The sequence below is a fragment of the Odocoileus virginianus genome, chromosome 26 (assembly GCF_023699985.2).
Source record: "Odocoileus virginianus isolate 20LAN1187 ecotype Illinois chromosome 26, Ovbor_1.2, whole genome shotgun sequence".
Taxonomy (NCBI): domain Eukaryota; kingdom Metazoa; phylum Chordata; class Mammalia; order Artiodactyla; family Cervidae; genus Odocoileus; species Odocoileus virginianus.
Genome location: NC_069699.1, coordinates 40,551,146 through 40,571,915, shown reverse-complemented (window position 1 = coordinate 40,571,915; position 20,770 = coordinate 40,551,146). Strand labels below are relative to the sequence as shown.

The window sequence follows — 20,770 nt, the reverse complement described above, 5'->3', positions numbered from 1 at the left end:
GTTCCTCCCTGACTCAGCAATTCCACTTCCAGGTATCTGTCTTTGGAAAATCAACAGAAATGAGGCAAACTGGAACCAAAGATGTTTAACAGTTTGAAAAAACTCAATTATGGTGAATCATTAATATGAACCAAGTGTCTACTTAAAACTTCAGTTTACATAGAACTAATAATAATATAAAAAGTCACTGAGTGAAGAGAAAGAAAAAAGTAACTCCAATCCATCCAAAATGCAAAACTGTATGTATGAGTTCATCTATGCAGAAAAAGACTAGGAGGAAATACAGCAACTTTAACTGTGGTTCCTCTTCTCCAAGTTGAGATTATCATTCATTTTGAAATTTGTCATTCTTTTCTAGTTTCCAAATTTTCTATTACACCCATATTTATGTTACACTGGCCCACCTTTGAAGTTGCTCAGTTGTGTTCAACTCTTTGCGACCCTGTGGACTGTAGCCTACCAGGCTTCTCTGTCCATGGGATTTTCCAGGCAAATGTACTGGAGTGGGTTGCCATTTCCTTCTCCAGGGGATCTTCCCGTCCCAGGGATCGAACCCAGGTCTCCCGCATTGCAGGCAGACACTTTACCCTCTGAGCCAGCAGGGATGCCCTAAAAAGAGTCCAAAATGCAGTATTTGGATGTAATCTCAAAAATGACAGAATGATCTCTGTTAGTTTCCAAAGCAACCCATTCAATATCACAGTAATCCAAGTCTGTGCCCCAACCAGTAATGCCGAAGAAGCTGAAGTTGACAGTTCTGTGAAGACCTACAAGACCTTTTAGAACTAATACCCAATAAAGATGTCCTGCTCATTATAGGGGACTTGAATGCAAAAGTAGGAAGTCAAGAAACACGTGGAATAACAGGCAAATTTGGCCTTGGAGTACGGAATGAAGCAGGACAAAGGCTAATAGAGTTTTGCCAAGACAATGCACTGGTCATAGCAAACACCCTCTTCCAACAACACAAGAGAAGACTCTACACGTGGACATCACCAGATGGTAACACCAAAATCATATCGATTATATTCATTGCAGCCAAAGATGGAGAAGCTCTATACAGTCAGCAAAAACAAGACTGAGAGCTGACTGTGGTTCAGATCATGAACTCCTTATTGCCAAATTCAGACTTAAATTGAAGAAAGGAGGGAAACCCACTAGACCATTCAGGTATGACCTAAATCAAATCCCTTATGACTATACAGAGGAAGTGAGAAATAGATTTAAGGGACTAGATCTGATAGACAGAGTGCCTGATGAACTATGGACAGAGGTTCATGACATTGTATAGGAGAAAGGGATCAAGACCATCCCCATGGAAGAGAAATGCAAAAAGGCAAAATGGTTGTCTGAGGAGGCCTTACAAATAGCTGTGAAAAGAAGAGAAGCGAAAAGCAAAGGAGAAAAGGAAAGATATTCCCATTTGAATGCAGAGTTCCAAAGAATAGTAAGGAGAGATAAGAAAGCCTTCCTCAGCGATCAATGCAAAGAAATAGAGGAAAACAACAGAATGGGAAAGACTAGAGATCTCTTCAAGAAAATTAGAGATACCAAGGGAATATTCCATGCAAAGATGGGTTCGATAAAGGGCAGAAATGGTATGGACCTAACAGAAGCAGAAGATATTAAGAAGAGGTGGCAAGAATACACAGAAGAACTGGACAAAAAAGATCTTTACAACCCAGATAATCACGACGGTATGATCACTCACCTAGAGCCAGACATCCTGGAATGTGAAGTCAAGTGGGCCTTAGAAAGCATCACTACAAACAAAGCTAGTGGAGGTGATGGAATTCCAGTTGAGTTATTTCAAATCCTGAAAGATGATGCTGTGAAGGTGCTGCACTCAATATGCCAGCAAATTTGGAAAATTCAGCAGTGGCCACAGGACTGGAAAAGGTCAGTTTTCATTCCAATCTCAAAGAAAAGCAATCCCAAAGAATGCTCAAACTACCTCACAATTGCACTCATCTCACGCTAGTAAAGTAATGCTCAAAATTCTCCAAGCCAGGCTTCAGCAATACGTGAACCATGAATTTCCAGATGTTCAAGCTGGATTTAGAAAAGGCAGAGGAACCAGAAATCAAATTGCCAACATCCACTAGATCATCAAAAAAGCAAGAGAGTTACAGAAAAACATCTATTTCTGCTTTATTGACTATGCCAAAGCCTTTGACTGTGTGGATCACAATAAACTGTGGAAAATTCTTTAAGAGATGGGAATACCAGACCACCTGACCTGCCTCTTGAGAAACCTATATGCAGGTCAGGAAGCAACAGTTAGAACTGGACATGGAACAACGACTGGTTCCCAATAGGAAAAAGAGTATGTCAAGGCTGTATATTGTCACCCTGCTTGTTTAACTTATATGCAGAGCACATCATGAGAAACACTGGGTTGGAAAAAGAACAAGCTGGAATCAAGATTGCCAGGAGAAACATCAATAACCTCAGATATGCAGATGACACCACCCTTATGGAAGAAAGTGAAGAGGAACTAAAAAGCCTCTTGATGAAAGTGAAAGAGGAGAGTGAAAAAGTTGGCTTAAAGCTCAACATTCAGAAAACTAAGATAATGACATCTGGTCCCATCACTTCATGGGAAATAGATGGGGAAACGGTGGAAACAGTGTCAGACTTTATTTTTTGGGCTTCAAGATCACTGCAGATGGTGATTGCAGCCATGAAATTAAAAGACGCTTACTCCTTGGAAGGAAAGTTATGACCAACCTAGATAGCATATTAAAAAGCAGAGACATTACATTGCCAACAAAGGTCCGTCTAGTCAAGGCTACGGTTTTTCCAGTGGTCATGTATGGATGTGAGAGTTGGACTGTGAGGAAAGCTGAGCGCCGAAAAATTGATGCTTTTGAACTGTGGTGTTGGAGAAGACTCTTGAGAGTCCCTTGGACTCCAAGGAGGTCCAACAAGTTCATCCTAAAGGAAATCAGTCCTGGTTGTTCATTGGAAGGACTGATGCTGAAGCTGAAACTCCAATACTTTGGCCACCTCATGCGAAGAGTTGACTCACTGGAAAAGACCCTGATGCTGGGAGGGATTGGGGGCAGGAGGAGAAGGGGACGACAGAGGATGAGATGGCTGGATGGCATCACTGACTTGATGGACATGAGTTTGAGTAAACTTCGGGAGTTGGTGATGGACAGGGAGGCCTGGCGTGCTGCAATCCATGGGGTCGCAAAGAGTCGGACATGACTGAGCGACTGAACTGAACTGAGCCCACCTTTCCCCAGGCTAGTCACTCACAAAGTAGAGCAAACAATGGGTTGTTTGTATTTGAAGACTGTACCACTTGCTGGTCTTTCAGGCTGATCAGCCTACCTCTAGAACCTTCAAACATTAGGAAACCCTGCCAGCTTTGTAAATATGCCTTACTGACACTAGGGGGCAGCCTCACCACATGGAGAGAGTCTAAGAAACTCATTGAACCCTCCATCTCAAAACACAAATAACTTCCAAGGGTGCCTCCACAGTAAGAGAATCTGCTTGCAATGGTAGAAACACAGATTCGCAGGTTCGATCCCTAGATCAGGAAGATCCCCTGGAGAAGGAAATGACAACCCCCTGGTATTCTTGCCTGGGAAATCCCATGGACAGAGGAGCCTGGCAGTCTATGGGGTCACAGAGTTGGACACAACTTAGCAACTAAACAACAAAAAACAGAATCATTGTACAGTTCTTGCATCTGTAAGAAACAGAGTGTGTTTTCCATGAGAGCTTCAAACTTCACTCTAAAATGAACACTATGACATTATAAAAAAGTTACATGTTAATAGCTTAACTCAAAAGAATAGGCAAGAAACCAGAGTAGACCATATGAGCACTTAACATGTTGTTAAGCAAAGCTCCCCCAAAGAATTGTCTAAACCCATTTCTTTACTTACCATTTTCTCTTTGACCCTCCAATGCCATGATGACCTCCTCCCACCACTCCCACTGCACACTGCCATCTCCTCCACCATCCATACACCCAACAAGTCTTTTTAAAGTGTAAAAAACTTCCTGCCAGGTGGGTGCCACTCAAGTCTTTTGAGCAGGAGTGTCAGGGTTAGAACGAAGTGTCAGCAAACATTTCGTTTCAATGATGGCTATGACAGGCTCAAAGAAGAGTGCCACGGCTAACCCCTAGTTGGAAGCTAAGAGTTTATTAGCACACATCCCACCCAGGATAAAAGAAGAGACTTTAATTCCTCACCTCACAGCCACAGAAGTCCTGGAGGAAGTAGGCAAAGCACTGGACAACGTTCATGTGATTCTGGCCATCTTTGCTGGAATAGCAGAGGAAGACTTTGGGCCGAGGCCGGAGCCTCTCCCTGGGGAGTGCTGTGGTGTACGTGGAGGACTCCGAACTCTCTTCATCTAGGTGTGAATAGATATTTTCTAAAGAGGACAAGAAGATAGGGTTGGTGCCCATGAGCAGCGCTCTGACTTGTTCCCCATGTCTCAAGACGTGATGCTGTGTTCACTAGCCATGTCACCTGGCGTACTCCCAGCTCCCTAACTCTACCAGCCCCTTGGGTCATCTCTGGGAATGGGACAGCTGATTTCTCCAGCGGAGCCAAAAATGGCCAAAATTTGTTCTTCACCAGAAACTGACCATGGTTAAGCCAAAAACACTGCCGGGGCCACCCACTCACCCACCCACCCCCACCCTCCACTCTGGTCAGCTGTATCTTGAACCAGCTCTTGCAACTGAGTGCAGGCTACCTGACCAATGAAGCTTCAGCAGAGCTGACATCCTTTAAACTTTCATTGAGGTTTGGGGGAGCTTTTTTGCACAACTTACAAAGGTAAAGTGCATAAATCTTAAGAGTACATCTCAGGAAATTTTTATCTAAGTTTATATCTCTGTAACCACCACTCAGACTAAGATACACTTCCAAGTTTCCCCACAAGCTTCCCTCATGTCATCGGACTTTTATAAGTGATAAAGCCCTACCTCTTCCCTTACTCACACCTTTGGACTTCCTATATGCTCTTGAATTCATCATCCTGAGTTTGAGAAGGGAAGTACACCCGTCCTTTTAGTGGCCCCTGAGGTGTAGAGTCAAGTATTTTAATTCTGGGAACTAGAGCAGCCAGGAAACTGACTACAGTTGTGTGCTTTTCCAGTCACTGCCTGGAGGGACCAAGTGCTCCCAGTCGCCCTCTGTTGGCCCCAGTCCTGCAAACGTGGATGGTGGGCCGGGGGCAGGACGACACACCACACAAATACCTTGTTGCTTCTTGCGGCACATCACTGTGAAGAGCGTCGCGAATGCAGATATGACGACCAATGGCACAGTGATGGCCACGGCTCTGATGGGCCCAGCCCACGGGGAATGCACTGGGAAGTTTCAAAGGGAAGGCTTTTAGATGTCAGCAGTGTAACAGGTTCAAAGAGAAACATTTTTTTTTTTCTTTTTAAAAATAAGCCACATAACAGGTTCCAAGACTCCCTGACCACCTTTCTCTAGTAATGATTCAGTGATTATAAAAGGATTCACTTTAAAAGACTGTAGCATACAATTCAACAGCTAGAATCTGCTGAGACCACTGAATACCTTTGAGTGAGAATCTGTCCAAGGAAACCTCCCATCCCACCACTATGCTTCTGAGGACAACTGACTACTTATTTAGTCCCAGTGACACATGTAACACACTGGCTTTGATCTTCCAGGCATCAACATTAGGGTGGAAGGAAAGTCAGATTTGATGGAACATCATGTAAGAGTGAGGAGCTCAAGTGTTTTCTTTTCCTAAACCATGAAGTACAGAAAGTATCACATATCTTGGTCCACTCTGTAGCTCAGAGGCAACATTTCAAACACACACACAAAATCTCACCTGGTTTTAAGGCATAATGCATCACTTTTCTTGTCGTATTACTGTCATCGACCAGCTGCAAAGCAGAGGATACTGTATTATTTTTTTTTAAGTGATAGCATCTCATCAGATTCCATTCATTTTTCCATCTGTGGTCAGTGGGGCAAGGGGAGGGCAGAGCTGCTGCCGCCTGTGATCATTTTCAAACTGAGATTAGACAGTAACAGTCAGATACATCTCTGCTTTTCCAAGCAAATGAGTATACAGAAGACAGATAAATAGTAAGGCCCTACTGTATAGCACAGGGAATTATATCCAATATCCTGTGACAAATCATAATGGAAAAGAACATGAAATAGGAAATATATATATGTGTGCATGTATAACTGAATCACTTTGCTATACAGCAGAAATTAACACAACATTGTGAATCAACTCTACTTCAGTAAAACTTTTTAAAAAAACAGCAGTTCCCTGGTGGTCCAGTGACTAGGACTCGGTGCTTTAACTGGCAAGGCTCTGGGTTCAGTCCTCGGTTGGGGAACTAAGATCTTGCAGGCCACATGGTACAGCCAAGAAAAAAAAAAAATTTTAAATAAAAATAATAGGGCTTTCTTGAGTTGTGTGTACCTCAATTATATAATCCCCAGGAGACACATTTTGAAGAAGGCAGCTGGTTATCTCTGTATTTTGCTCCTGCAAAGAAACAAATAACACTTTAAAAACTTTCTTCTCAGATAAAGGTCACCAGGACCCCTCTTTTGTTCTGGAACTGAATGAAGGAGACTTCCCACCAGTTTCAATTATGTTTTCAGAAGATGACAATTAGAAAGCAACTGTGCGGGAGGGGGGACTGGGATGGGGAATACATGTAAATCCATGGCTAATTCATATCAATGTATAACAAAAACTACTGTAATGATGTAAAGTAATTAGCCTAAAAAGAAAGAAAAAAAAAAAAAAATCCAAACTTTAAATATAATCATTCCTGTGCCCAAAAAAAAAAAAAAAAAAAAAAGAAAGCAACTGTGCTTATCTGCTAGGTTATCTGAACTTCACTCTGCTAAAAGGCCCAGGAGAGCCTGCAACCCCCGTCATAGTCTATGCTGGGCTGGTGGTGCCCCGAGCAGCAGTTTTTTTATCTGAAGACAAAGAAGCTAGTTAGAATACCTTTTACTTAATAAAAGAATGGGGGAAAAAATTACCCTCCCCTGTTTGTGCATATTTTATTTGCCATAATAGAAGGTCAATGACAGAGGTGAGAGCGGGCCGGAAAACCAAACTCAGCACACGCATCTAGGAGGGCGCTGGTTTCTGCCACCAGAAGTAAAAACCTCTCTTGGTGCTCTTGTGGGGTCATAGAGTAGTCTCGTGAACTTCCATGAAATACCGCCCACTCCCTCTGACTATCTCAAGTTTAAGAACTTGGTTACTGAATTTCAAGTTAACCTTGGCCTCTGTATAAATTACGAGCCCCTGACATGGCTCCCAGATTAGCTGTGAGGCCTTAAGCAGCAGGCCAGGTGACCTCCGTGGGCCTCAGGTTCCCATCTCTAAAGCGAGGATAACAGCAGCCTTGGTTTCATTGAGCTGTAAAGACTCAATGACCACAGAGCTTGCTGACCGGCACACAGTGAGCACCTGATTCAGGTTTGAAATGCAAAAGACCTGACAACTACGTCATTGTTTCGGATCCTTTGGTAAAACTTCACTGGCTACGTCAGCACTGGGCCGGCCAGGTTAGAGATAATTAGATAATTAGGGAGCGAGGGGTGACTCAGGATGACCCTGAGATGAACTCAGTGATAACATTCTACCGACTGCTCAGAGTCCACAGAGCCTAATGTTCACACTGAACCATCCAAATTCCAGAGGCTCTGGGGTCACTTTGAAACAGGCAGTGGTTTCTTTATGCATACCCAGCAGCTTACCTGTTTACAGGTCTTTCGCTTGAAGGGTCCTTCATGCTTGAGCTTGTAATGAAGATAGAAGAAACGGAAGCCAAAGGTGTGGGGCGCGTGGTCAAAAGACACCTGCATGTCCGAACCGTGCTGAGTGATGTTGAGGTTCCGAGGCTTCCAGACTAGGGGGAGGAAGGACCCGAGTGAGCACCCTGACTCCACTTGGGATTGGACAAAGACAGCTACATGTGTGCTCAGTCACTGTTATGTCCAACTCCTTTCAACCAAAGGGCCTGTAGTCCGCTAGCCTCCTCTGTCCATGGGATTATCCCACCAAGAACACTGGAGTGAGCTGCCATTTCCTCCTCGAGGGGATCTTCCCAACTCAGGGATCGAACCCACTTCTCTGCATTGGCAGGCAGATTCTTTACCACTGTGCCACCTGGGAATCCCAAGAACAGCTATACTTACAGGGTTTACAAGCCAGGTTGTCCGGCTGCAATAGCAGGTCACACGCTATTAAGAAAGACACATGTTTTTAGTTTTAGGACAGTTTGACATCTTCCTCACCTAACAATTCAATACAATATAAATATTCAGTACTGAACACTGCTGGAAAGAATGTAAAACACAGCAACCGCATCGATTCAACAATGCTTTTCAGTATAGCCCAGTTGTATCTTGTGAAAATTTGAATTATACAATATAAAGATATTAATGCAGTTCATTTTATGCCACATAAGTGGAAACAACATGAAGTCACCTACATTTTAAAAGCTTGTCAAGTATTACATAGTTTCAAGGCCATGGCCAAGGGCAGCGAGACTGTGTTCATGCTTCTGTCCTATGGAGGGGGCTGTTTTAGCTGTAGATAGAAATAATGCCAACCCCTACCCAACTGCAGAGTGTTTAGGCATAAGAGAACATCGGAGTGATCCTGGCAGCTTGTCTTGATGTTACTTTAACTTTTGCTGGCTCTCCAACTTAAAATCCTTTTGATGGAGTCTAAAAATGACATCCAGGCATCTACTAGGTAGCAGCACCAGTGCTGAAAACGAGGAGCTTTGAAATAGGATTCAAATGTGATTTTAAAAAAAACCAAAACACCATGAGAGAGGCCCTATATGCCATGCTGCTAACCCAGGAGGACCCTCTGGAAAATGTGCTTACGATGCCAAGAAAATCAAAGGCTGCATTGAGGTCATGGTGCCCTGAAATGGTGATAAATGCACCTCCTGTCCCACCTCACTCCCAGAGAGACCCCGATTCTGATGAAGAAAATTAAAGTAGGCTAGTTTTGATTTAGGCAAGCTTTCCATAAACACATTCTTTGAATCCTCTATCTGGTTGTTACATGTAAGGCATTGAGAGATACTGTAAAATGCACATGGTCTCTGCCCTATGAAATCTTATTTTCATTAAGAAAATGAACGTCTCTGCATAGAAAACCACTACAGTGTTAAGAGAAGAAAACAATCAGAGTAAGAACTCTGCAGAGCAGAGTAAGAACTCTAAAGCAGCAATTTGTGCTGATGAAAGACACACCACACTGTGTGCAGAACAGGTGGAAAGGAAGAGGCAGGCAGAGAGGGGAACCCAGTCCAGCCAGTGGTTGGTTGCAGGGTGAGGACTCCAGAGTCGGGCTCCGTGGCATTCAAATCCCACCCCCCAGCAGCCCCTTTAATCTCTCTCTGTGTGGCTCCACCTCTAGTAAGTGGGGATGGTAAGATTAAATCCTTTGTAGGGCTGTTATGGAGGTCAACTGCATTAATATTTAGAATGGAGTCTGGCACAGAGATGTTAAATAAATAAACTTCCTAGAATGAGGTGACCTCAGGGACACTACTTGATTTTCTTAACCTAATCTTGAAAAAAATGACAGGCAGCCACCCAGAGAGGCCACCCTCCTGAGGACAGGTACAGAATGGAATCCTCTGATGCTTACCCTTCACCTTAAAATACACTTTACTTTCTTTTCCTCTTCTTAAGTTAAACAATTTTACTACATGGCTGTATTGCAGCACCTTCAAAAAAGGTCACTTGTCATGTCTACTCTATAACAAGCCACGAATGGGTGTTTCTGGTTAGATGACCAGTTGTTGTGTAGTTGCTCAACTGTATCTGACACTTTTGTGGCCCCATAGACTGAAGCCTGCCAGGTTCCTCTGTCTATGGGATTTCTCAGGCAAGGATACTAGTGTGTATTGTCACTTCCTTCTCCAGAGGATCTTCTTGGCCCAGGGATCAAACGCATGTCTCCTGCATTGGCAGGCGGATTCTTGACCACTGAGTTGCCAGGGAAGCCTGGGTCAAATCTTAATTTTATTTTTTCTTTTTTTTTTTTCCCAATTATTTTTATTATTTGGAGGCTAATTACTTTACAATATTGTAGTGGTTCAAATCTTAATTTTAAAAATTGCTTTTCTGGATGCTTTTCTCTTCCCCATGCTAGTTTCATACTAGTATTTCGTGTACTCTTGAACATATCTCTGTCAAAATATCTTTAAAAGCAGGAGAAATGTCTCCCTGTGGAAAGTAGGCAGGAAAGACCATACTTACTGCGGGTTCTGAAGAAGAATGGGTGATAATTGCTTTCATTTTTAATGGAAGGAAAAGGGACGATCTTTACAAAGTAATCCGTTTCAAATTTCATATTCAGGAAAGGTTGAGATTCCATCCCCTAAAAGGGATCAAAAAACACGTGTGATGTCATGGAGAAATCACCCACCCCTCTACCTACGTGCAAGAATTCCAGTCCATCCTGATAGTCCCCCAGACACAGTTCTAGGGTTTGGAGGGGGGTGTCCCAGGGCAGGAAGAAGTCAGGTTTCTTTTCCAGATCAAATTTAGGTTTGGACCCCTAAATGAAAAGGAATATGGACAACACTGTCTGTTTTTCTTACAGTGAAGCCGAGGCTCCAAGCTGGTGGGGAAGAGTCCACATCCTCTCCTGAGGCCACAAAGCCACCTTCCAGGATGGCTGCTCCACTCCAGCTTGTAACCTGAGAGGTGTGTCTGTCTTACCACCAAGAGGTGCTGGAGGTTTCTGGGAGTGTGGAGCAGGCTCGCCCACCTGGGCAGGCGGGTTGGACTCCGCAGCCCCTCCTCCTGCACTTTCACAGGCTCTCAATAGACCTTTCAGTCCCCAGAACAATGGCACGTCTTCAGGAGTGCATTCCCCTGCATGCGACTTACAGCTCTTTTGAAGCTACTGTTGAGCTGCTTCGGGTCCTTTAGAATCAGTTGTTGGCACTGTCGTCCCTCTGACTTCAGCTCCTCCAGTATTACCCGAAATCCTTTTAGGAATTCGATGCCTGTGCAAAGCAGAATGCTTTTATTAATATGAAAAGAGGACCTAATTACTTTTGAACACACTTTCCTTCCTCTAAGATCACCGTCCTCTCCCCCTACACAATAGAGTAAAAGGCATTCTAAGTCAGGCAGGAATATCTGGGTTTACAGAAAGGAAAAAGGCATACGCTGCATTCCTCTCATACAGGCCAGGTGACTTTCTGTCCCACCATTACTAATGAATACATCTCTAATCCTGCCAGCCGAACGAACGTCCGTTTGCTCTATTGACATTACGGTTCAAATATTTAGACCCAAGTCACAATTGATCATAAAAATCTGCAGTGGAATATATAATTTCCATGTCATTAAACAAGGTGTATTCAGCTGACAATCATTTCCAGTGACTAGGGACTTGCCCCGAACCATGTTTCAAATACTTTCCATTTTAGTCCTATATTTGTTGGCGTGTTTCACTGAGCAATGTAGAAAATTCCCAGCAAAGTGTGTGTCTACACCCAAGGGGGTCCTAGGCTGGAGATTAAATAGCTTAGGAGAATGCCTATGTGATTTACAAAGCCGTCCTTGCTCTAATCACGCCTGAAAGGCAGACACCCAAGAGCTGCCCAGTGTGTGCTCTTGATGCTGCCCTCAGAGGCCCCTGGGACGCCCACAGCGCCGCTCAAAGGGACTGGCCCAGCCTCCCGCCACCTGAGCTTCCCCCGCTGCACGTCCAACTAGTTGCTTTCAAAAGGATTAAGCTCTGATGGCCACGAGAGCCGGTGCTGGGGCTTCGTATCCCATGGAGACTGGAGAGGTCCAACTGCAGCTGGAGTTCCCCGAAGCAGGCCTCAATTGGCAAGATATCGATTTCGCATTCTTTCGAAACACCAGACAAGGAGACATTTTTCAACCCTTCCCCTTTCCAGGGCAAGAGTAATTACACAGGATGCAATTAAGCAGGTGGGAAAATTATCAATGGCAAAGGCCAAGGAAATCTTTTTCTCTTTCGAATAGGTTCTCCAATCCTGTAATTATTTGATGAAGAGCACATATTTTATGGTGGGAAGGGCAAGGGAGTTACAATTAGAGCTTCACGACTTAAGAGGTCGGAGCACAGAGGGCACAAGTCCGGATCCCGCCAGATCCCGCCGTGTTGTAGTATTTCTCAAATACAAAGCTTCCTGCGGGAGACAGGGCTGGCAGAGCCACAGCCAGAGACTCACACATGCTGACCAGATCCAAGGTTTCTGACCAGCAACTATTCAGGAGATCTCACAGGAACTTGTCTTTTGAAATCCTCCCATTCCTCCCCTGCAAATATTTTTGAACAAATCCTTATTATTTATACTAAGATTTAATTCATGCAATGCTGCCAGAACTGTTTAAACAAAAGCCAGGTGATTGATATGACTGTAAGACTGTACATCTCACAGTTACAGACAAATTCATCAGTTGGAGGTGGGAGTGGGTGATTCCAGTTCTTATATTTAAAAAGACTTGCCTGGAAAACCACTATTCCAAGTCTGGGAATAACTGTAAATCTTATAGTAACAGGTTTATCAAAATATTATAATATCTCGTAGTTAGATCATGTTTACAATTTTATAGGGCAGTAAAATAAAGGGACTTATTTATTCCTTGTTATTTAACTGATTGAATCCTTCTCACAACCACGAGAGGAAGGTATTGTCCCCACTTTATAGATGAGGAAACAGAGGTGTACAGATACTAGATGACTTGCCCAGGGTCACACAGGGATGAAATGGCCCAGGCTGGATCAAACCCAGAGTGCTCTTAATGCATGTGTTTTTCTATCTCCCAAGGAATCTCCTTAACAGAATCTCATAGAAATTGCTAGAATCTATCCAGCCATCCCCACCCACACACTGTCATGCAGAAAAAGCTCATCTTTCTGCCCTCACGGTTCCACATGTCAGTTCTCCTCACATCCCTTACTTTCATTCTAAAGAAGGAGACTGCAATGTGTCAGGCCAATCCTTTAACCATTTTTAGCCTTATGTTGGAATGACCACTTTTCTTTTATCCACAGAGGATGTTTTTCCTTTTAAATGTTAAGATAATGTTGTTTTTGGAAAACCTGCTGCATTCAGACCCAGTGGTATTTACATGGAGAAGTGAGTCAGGCCCATAGGTCTGATACATTCTTCCTCTCTGTACTCACCTTTTCTGAATCTGGTTCCTTTGAGATTTACCCCATTTAGATTAAGAAATTCAGACTTTATCTTACTTTTTCCTTGGTCAGACTTTTTTTTAAGTTCTAAGATTGGGTGGCAATGTCGTAGGAAACCTGAGGACTGGGATCTGATGATGATAACAACAGACACTATTAGTGTTTTTTAAGAGCTCTCTTTAGAAATGTACTGTGTGTGTGTGTTGTCCTTAATTCTTTTTCTACTTTTAACAGGTTTATTGAGGCATAATTGGCATATAATTAGTTTCATTTTACAGAGAACATTTTCATATACTTTGACTTATGTGTATACCCATGAAACTGTCATTAAAATCAAGAACTTACCTATCACCTTCAAATTCTTTCTCCTGTCTCTTTATACTCCCTCTCACTTCTGTTTCTAGGCAATTAGGAACCTGCTTTTTGCCACTAAAGCTTTGTTTGTATTTTATTGACTGTGTCAATGCTCAACTTTTTTTTTTTTCTGTCTTGCTGATTTCATTCAGAAAAACTATTTTGAAGTTCATTCACATTGTTAAGTACATCACGGTTTCATTCCTTCATTGCTGGCTGGTATTCCATTGTGTGAACTCACCTCAGCTAGTCTATCAGTTTATGCACTGGACATTCAGGATGTTTCTAGTTTTGGACAACTAAAAATAAAGCTGCTATGAATGTTTGTGTGGATATATGCTTTCCTTTCTCTTGGGTAAACAGTAGTCAGATGGCTGGATCATGTGGTAATGCATATTTAACTGTTTAGGAGAATACAAAAAGGTTTTCCGAAGTTGTTATCCCATTGTACATTTCCATTCAATAATTTTTGCAATTTTTTGGAGTATGCGTGCTCAGTCACTCCAGTCGTGTCCAACTCTTTGCAACCCCATGGACCATGGCCCGCCAGGCTCTCTGTCCACGGGGTTCTCCAGGCAAGAATACTGGAGCGGGTTGCCATTTCCTTCTCCAGTGAGAAAGTATGGAGTGAGTGAAGTGAAGTCTCTCAGTCATAGTTGATTTATAATGTTGCATTAGCTTCTGCTGAATAGCAAAGTGAATCAGTTATACATATGCATGTATCCACTCTGTTTCTAACTCTTAAATGAGGAGAAAGTCATATGCCTCAGATGGGGAAGCTGAGGCTCAGATAGGTGTAAGTGCTTCTCTTAGAGGTTGTATGTGTGTGTGTGTGTGTGTGAGTGCACACTATCGTGTCTGACTCTTGGCAACCCCATGGACTGTAGACTGCCAGGCTCTTCTTCACATGGGATTTTTCCAGGCAAGAATACTGGAGTGGGTTGCCATTTCCTTCTCCAGGGGAATCTTCCTGACCCAGGGACTGAACCTGTGTCTCTTGCATCTCCCACAGCAGCAGATGGATTCTTTACTACAAGCGCCACCTGGGTAGCTCATCCTGGGTTCAAACCCAGGTCCATCTGAACAAATGAGCTCTCTCCATGTCCCACACTCAACTACCCCATCCTATCCTGGGCATCATCAATTCATTAAAGAGGACAAGCAGATTCAGCCCGAACTTGAATCTGGCCAGATAATGTAGGCTTGTTGTTTTTTTTTTTTTTTTCTGTTTAGTTTGTTTGGCTTTTTTTTCAGTCCATACAATTTAAATATAAATTCAGTTCATTTCCAACATTTAAAAATTGTTGATTCCATGATTTCTCCTGAAAACTGGGGTTGTCCTGACAGCTCACAAAAGGTGCCAAGGCTAGGCCGGTGCATCTCCATGTGGCCACAGAAATGCTGGATCCTGAATCCATTACATTCTTGGATAGGCCACTCATCCCCCCACTCCTGCTGAGACACACAAGCAAAGACCTCAGTGACATTTACCATTCACACACTATTATTTTACAAACCTACATCTCTCTCGATAACAGCCAAGGGAACAAAAGATGAGCCATGAAGCACAGCATGAAGCTGTGTGCATGCGCAGCCAGAGTTACAATCAAGTAGTGTCTGTTCAGAGGCACACCTAAGCCACACTTGTGTCAAGACCTACTTGGCCCCAGGAAGCCACTGCACTTAGGACCTCCGTATTGGGTACCACCCACCATCGTAGACTCCACTTGGACCACTTACCGAGGGCCCCGGGGGACCAAAGAATAGTGACAGCCACTTGGTCGTGGCAGGCGTACTGACTGATGGTGATGTTCTGGACGTCGGCGATCACGTGCTTTCCTACCGGATTCAAGTAAGTGGTGCAGTCTGGAGGGTTGGGAGAACGAGGACAGTTAGATTTAAAAATTTGTTTCTTTCTTTTTCTAAGTTCATCTTCTCAAATTACACAGAGCATGCTCGGAGTTAGCCAAATCTACTCTGTTTAAAGATGTGTGCCTCAAAGCCCACAGATGACATCAAAGGTTAGCTGCTGGGAAAACTATAAGATGCTGCCGTGGGGTTTATGTGTAACACCACCACCCCCTCACTTTTGAGTTAAAGTGGTTGGAGGATTATGCAAGGTCTGGAGTTTGCTGTATCAGGCATTCACTTTTTTATATCTCTGACAGTTTACCTAAATCAGTAATAAGTTAGGTTAGTTCAAAATTTTTCCAATGTTACAGAGTGATCTGAAACCAAACAATGACTAAATAATCTGGGGTTTGTTCTTTTTTAGAAGAAGCCAAGAGGGCAAGGTGACTGGGAAAGGGGAACTCTTAGGAGGATGTGAACTCGTGGGGGCGTCATTCACAGCCAGGCTATTAAAGAATCCTATTAGGACCTGCCAAAGGGACTAAGTGATTTAGTGATAAGCAGAGCACCTTGGATGTTAACTAGCATGACAAAGGTAAAACTTTTGTTCCCAACACTACCTCATCAAAGACACCCACAATACCCACTGAATCCAAACACTCCCATGGTGCTTGAAAAAAACGAAAACCACTGATTCTTTGATTTTGTCTGAGGACGTGACTCATTGCCACCTGCCCGTGCAGCAGCTGTGCCACCTGGAATTGCTAAGTACACTTTCAAAGTCTGCACAATCCTAAAAAAGCTGCCCGAAGCATCCAGCCAGACCCAGGCGGGGACCTCAGAGGATGGCTGCAGGCTGTTTCAGCCACGCGTGCAGGGGGAGCCGCCAGCCTTCACTACAGACATCAGAATTACACTACTTTATCGCTATTCCTTTCCAGTGATTTAAGCTTGGAGACTTTCTTTAGTATCTGATGCAAAAGGTCTTCCATCAGATTTCAAACCTACTCATTATCCTCTCGGAAGTCAGGGGGTTTTGGGAGTGAGGTATTCAGAGGTATTTTCAAAGAAGCTTGGTGAGTTTGTGGCACTCCCATCCCCCCTCTCCATAAACTATACCACACATTTCCCATTTTTTAAGACAAAAAACATTCATGAGATATCTGAAAGTCACAAAAGAACATAAGAAAAATGTAGAAGTCATCCATAACCTCCCACCACACAGAAGTAACTGCTAACATCTAATGGATACTTTTGCAAGCCTTTTAACGTGCACATGATATTCTTTAAAACTTCTTATAAGGGCACAACACACAGGCACTGAAAGCACCCCCCTCCTCTTTGAAACTCCATCTTCCACTCTGCTTTGTGTTCTGCTTTTTTGCCTAACTCCTACAGAAGGCACACTCCCTTCTGCAAACTCCATCTGCTTCAAAAACAATCACCTCTACATTTCAGCATTACTTTTGAAAAGATGTTAATGATTAATAAAACCAAATTCTACTTCTGATGAAAATTCACTCTCAAAGTGTTCTACATGTGTTCTCTAGATAGACGAGAACTTTAAAATAGGGGGAAAAATGTTGAAACACCTGGCTTAACACACACATTGAACAAACAAGGAAACTGTAGCTACAGTGATCGCCTGGGTGGCTTGCAGTGTTGCCAGTGATCAGCCCAAGGCCAGGACACAACACCACCTCTGAGGGATCACACAAAAGGCTCTTGCCGTTCTATCTCCAGCACAAAGCTGGACTAAAAAATAAGTTCTGAGTCAGAGGTATTAACCGGCAGAAATCCTGGCTGAGGCCAGCTTCTCAATAAAAAAAAAAGAAGACAAAATCCCACCATATATATAAAGTTCAGACATTTTCATTTATTGAGATCTACAATGAAAGAAGGGGCCTTCCAGGTGGCACTTGTGGTAAAGAACTCACTTGCCAATGCAGGAGGCATGAGAGACACAAGTTTGATTGATCCCTTGGAGAAGGGCACGGCAACCCACTCCAGTATTCTTGCCTGGAGAATCCCATGGACAGAGAAGTCTGCCAGGCTAAGGTCCATACGGTCCCAAAGACTCGGACACAACTGAAGTAACTTAGCACAGGACAGTACATAATGAAAGAAAACTTTTGACTTCAAACAGCTTTAGGAAAAGATTCATGGACAAAAGTAAGTCATTTTTTTTCTTTCCTCTTTTCTCATTTCTAATGTCAAAATCAGCTTTCTCTAGGTTTCTGCAAATACAATTATGCAAATATAAAGTCTATGAATTTAAAAAAAATGTATTATAACCTATTCAGGCATTACCCCCTCAGAGCCTGAAGAAGAAACAAGAAATCCAATGTAAAAGGAGGCAAGATCTGAGAGCTGGTTTTGACTTAAAGGCAAGACATTTTCTTTCTTTGTAACATTAAAGAGCAAAGGAATAGAAAAGTAACATTTCTGTAGTTTAATACTTTTGGTGAAAACTTGATAATTGGTTCTTAGCTATTTCAAACAGAACTAGTAACCAGTCAACAGAGCAGTAACAGGAACTTCTTGTGGGAGAAATAAATGATCTTTTTCAATGGAAAACAATAACTATTTTTGCACAGCCTGGATCCAATTATTAGCAACTCTAACATTTTGGATTCTGGTTACAAAATAATTATGCCCAAATGACATTTGGCCAAAATGCAACCTAGCTTCAGATGTCTCAGGAGTTGAGTTGTGAATTAAATTCTAATTAAATGCCAAAGAATCAGAAAGAAAATAATGACCAAGAGATAGACATTGGCATGGGGGCCACATATCTAGTCCCATGAAGGAAACACTAAGGCATTTTAAGTTTTATAGGTATGGATCCTCTTTCACAAAACCCCATATTAAATTAGAGATGCAAATAGTTGTTTGCAGCTGACCGGAAAGTTTTGAACTTTGAATGTAATACAAGATCTACCAGGACCAAGAACATATTATTAGAAATTAACTTTCGAATCTAAAGAAAGATCCCTTACACGTCTTTACTTAGCTGAAATCGTCTCATAGACTTGTAAATGTTTCCTAAGCATCACAGCATTTGCCCAGAACATGCATGCATCATGGACGTGAAGTATCTGAGTTTCCCATGTTAAATCCTCATCAGTGAAAGTACCCATGTCAGCAACTGTGGGCATGAACTTGACATCCACACTTGTATTTAAAATTGTTCGGTTGCACACATGATCTCAAAAACCCTGCTTCAGTAGTGTTGATTCCAAAGGCCTCAGTGTGACCTACAGCCCTTACTCATAATTCTCTCCAAGAGACAAATCAAACATCAGGAGTCACTAATATGAATCAATCTCCTTCCTGTCAACATTCTTACCTATAAATTATGGCTCGTAAGGCTAAAATTGCTCATAATTCTATATAATTACCTTCTAGGGCATGAAAGCAGATGCTCAGAGGGGGTTCTATGTGCTTCATCAGAAAAAAACAAAAAAACCCAACCTGCCCTCAGGAAACAATTTGGTCAGAAAAAGTCCCAATTCCTTGACAGAAGGGCCCCAAAAGGTGCTTGGGTTCCAGCTCCAGTTGGAATGACTTCTAATAGTAACATATCAGTTACTGAATGCACACTGAGGCCAGATCCTGAGATGAGCAGTTATAAGCATTACCTCACTTAAGTCTCAAAATGGTGCTGAGGAAGTTAATCATTACTTCACATGATGAGAAAACTGCGGTTTGGAAAAGTGGAGTCGCTGGCCATGGTTCACGGCTGATGAGGTGGGGGATGGGGTGAGAACTCAGGCCCCACCAGAGGTGGCTGACTGGAGACGCCCGGGCCCATCTGAGACACAGATTCACTCGGCCCACTCTGTGTTCGTGAAAACTTTTAAGGAAATGCCAATATACATTTTTAATTAATTTATTTAATTGGAGGATAATACAATGCTGTGGTGTTTTTGCCACGTATCGACACGAATCAACCCTGGGCGGACGTGTGACCCCTTATCCTGAACCCCCCCTCGCACCTTCCTCCCTACCCCATCCCCCTGGTCTGTCCCAGAGCACCGGCTCTGAGTGCTCGGCCTCATGCGTAGAACTTGCAGTGGTCATCTACTTTACATATGGTAATATACAATATATATTTTTTTAAGTCCATGCTGGGGCTTCCCTTGGTGGTCCAGTGGTTGAGACTTTGCACTTCCAGCGCAGGCAGCATAGGTTCAATCCTTGGTCGGGGAACTAAGGTCCCTGAATGCCACACCGCATGCCTCCCCCGCCAGAATGCTCAAACTAAAAGAAATCAAATTCCCCACTCCTCTTGGAAACCACATCTGACTGAGCTGGCATGGAGGACCCAGTGCTCCTCTAGGACCAGACCCGGGCTGTCCAGCTTACCACGGTCCCCATCACTCTCAAGCATCCTGTGCTTGGGGTGCTTTGCGATTGTGACCCCTACTGGGCCCAAGGGCATCTGGGTTGTTCCTAAGGATACGGCTATCTCCTGAGGAAAGCAGGAGAGGTCTCCCCACACAGCTGCTCTTAGCACTCTGGAGGACAACCAGCCCATTCAAGCTCTGACATACTCGCGTGGCTTAGGTGAGTCTGAGCTGCTTCGGCTTTGTTGACAAACCTGAGCAAGTTCAGGAAATCCCCCCACTCGAGGACCTGCAGGGTCCCCGATTAAGCACGGCCGTGCAAGCTTTAGATCACTGAGGGGGCTCTGTTCTGCAGCGGTCAAGTCGTTTACTTACTGTCATATCTGAAGGTGATGTTGTGCAGCCCGCTGTTTCTGCTGGCCGGCCCCACTCCCTGTGGGAAAACAGGAGAACATGAGGAGGGGTGAAGTCAACTTGCTTTTCCAGCCCAGATCCCCATGGAGTCAAAACGCACACATGATCGCAGAGACCCAGAGTCATGCCAGTCACCAAGCAACATCCACGCTCTTCGTGGCCCCCCGCCCCCGGTTCCCCCGCCCAACTCCCTCCAGCCCAGGAGGTTCCTAGCTGCCAGGCCACAGGGATGAGGGATACTCACTTCCCCTGAAACAATAGCAGCAGGCTGCTCTGTGTTTGGGGGTTAAATAATAATTCATTAACAGTAAAATTGGGAGAGAGAGAGACCATGAGCTGCCAGCTGGAGCCCGTCCAGCTGGATCCACTTTTGAGCACTGATTGGTTATAAAATTTGCCTACCAGACACTCTCGTCCAAAAGCCCTATTAAGCCACGACAGATAGGCAATTCCTAAAGTTCGAGGAAACAGGTTTTTCATTCCAAGAGTGGGAATGAGTGTGGGAATAAGCTGTTACTTTTAATGAGAAAATTCTTCACTGCCTCCATACCTATGCTTGGAACATAGATGGAGGGTCATAAAAGAAAAAGAAA

At 43.5% G+C, this 20,770-nt stretch overlaps 1 protein-coding gene across 1 annotated transcript in view; it reads right to left on the bottom strand.

Moving 5' to 3' along the window:
• Positions 1–20,770, bottom strand: part of IL17RD (interleukin 17 receptor D) — a 68,171-nt gene that overhangs the window by 8,809 nt on the left and 38,592 nt on the right. The window contains exons 2-11 of the mRNA XM_020889699.2: positions 20,139–20,196; positions 15,304–15,429; positions 10,920–11,038; positions 10,284–10,404; positions 8,196–8,240; positions 7,755–7,906; positions 6,454–6,519; positions 5,845–5,899; positions 5,234–5,344; positions 4,214–4,398 (exon numbers count right to left, since the gene is read on the bottom strand). Coding sequence (XP_020745358.2) covers positions 4,214–4,398; positions 5,234–5,344; positions 5,845–5,899; positions 6,454–6,519; positions 7,755–7,906; positions 8,196–8,240; positions 10,284–10,404; positions 10,920–11,038; positions 15,304–15,429; positions 20,139–20,196 — 1,038 coding nt within the window. The remainder of the gene's footprint in view (positions 1–4,213; positions 4,399–5,233; positions 5,345–5,844; positions 5,900–6,453; positions 6,520–7,754; positions 7,907–8,195; positions 8,241–10,283; positions 10,405–10,919; positions 11,039–15,303; positions 15,430–20,138; positions 20,197–20,770) is intronic.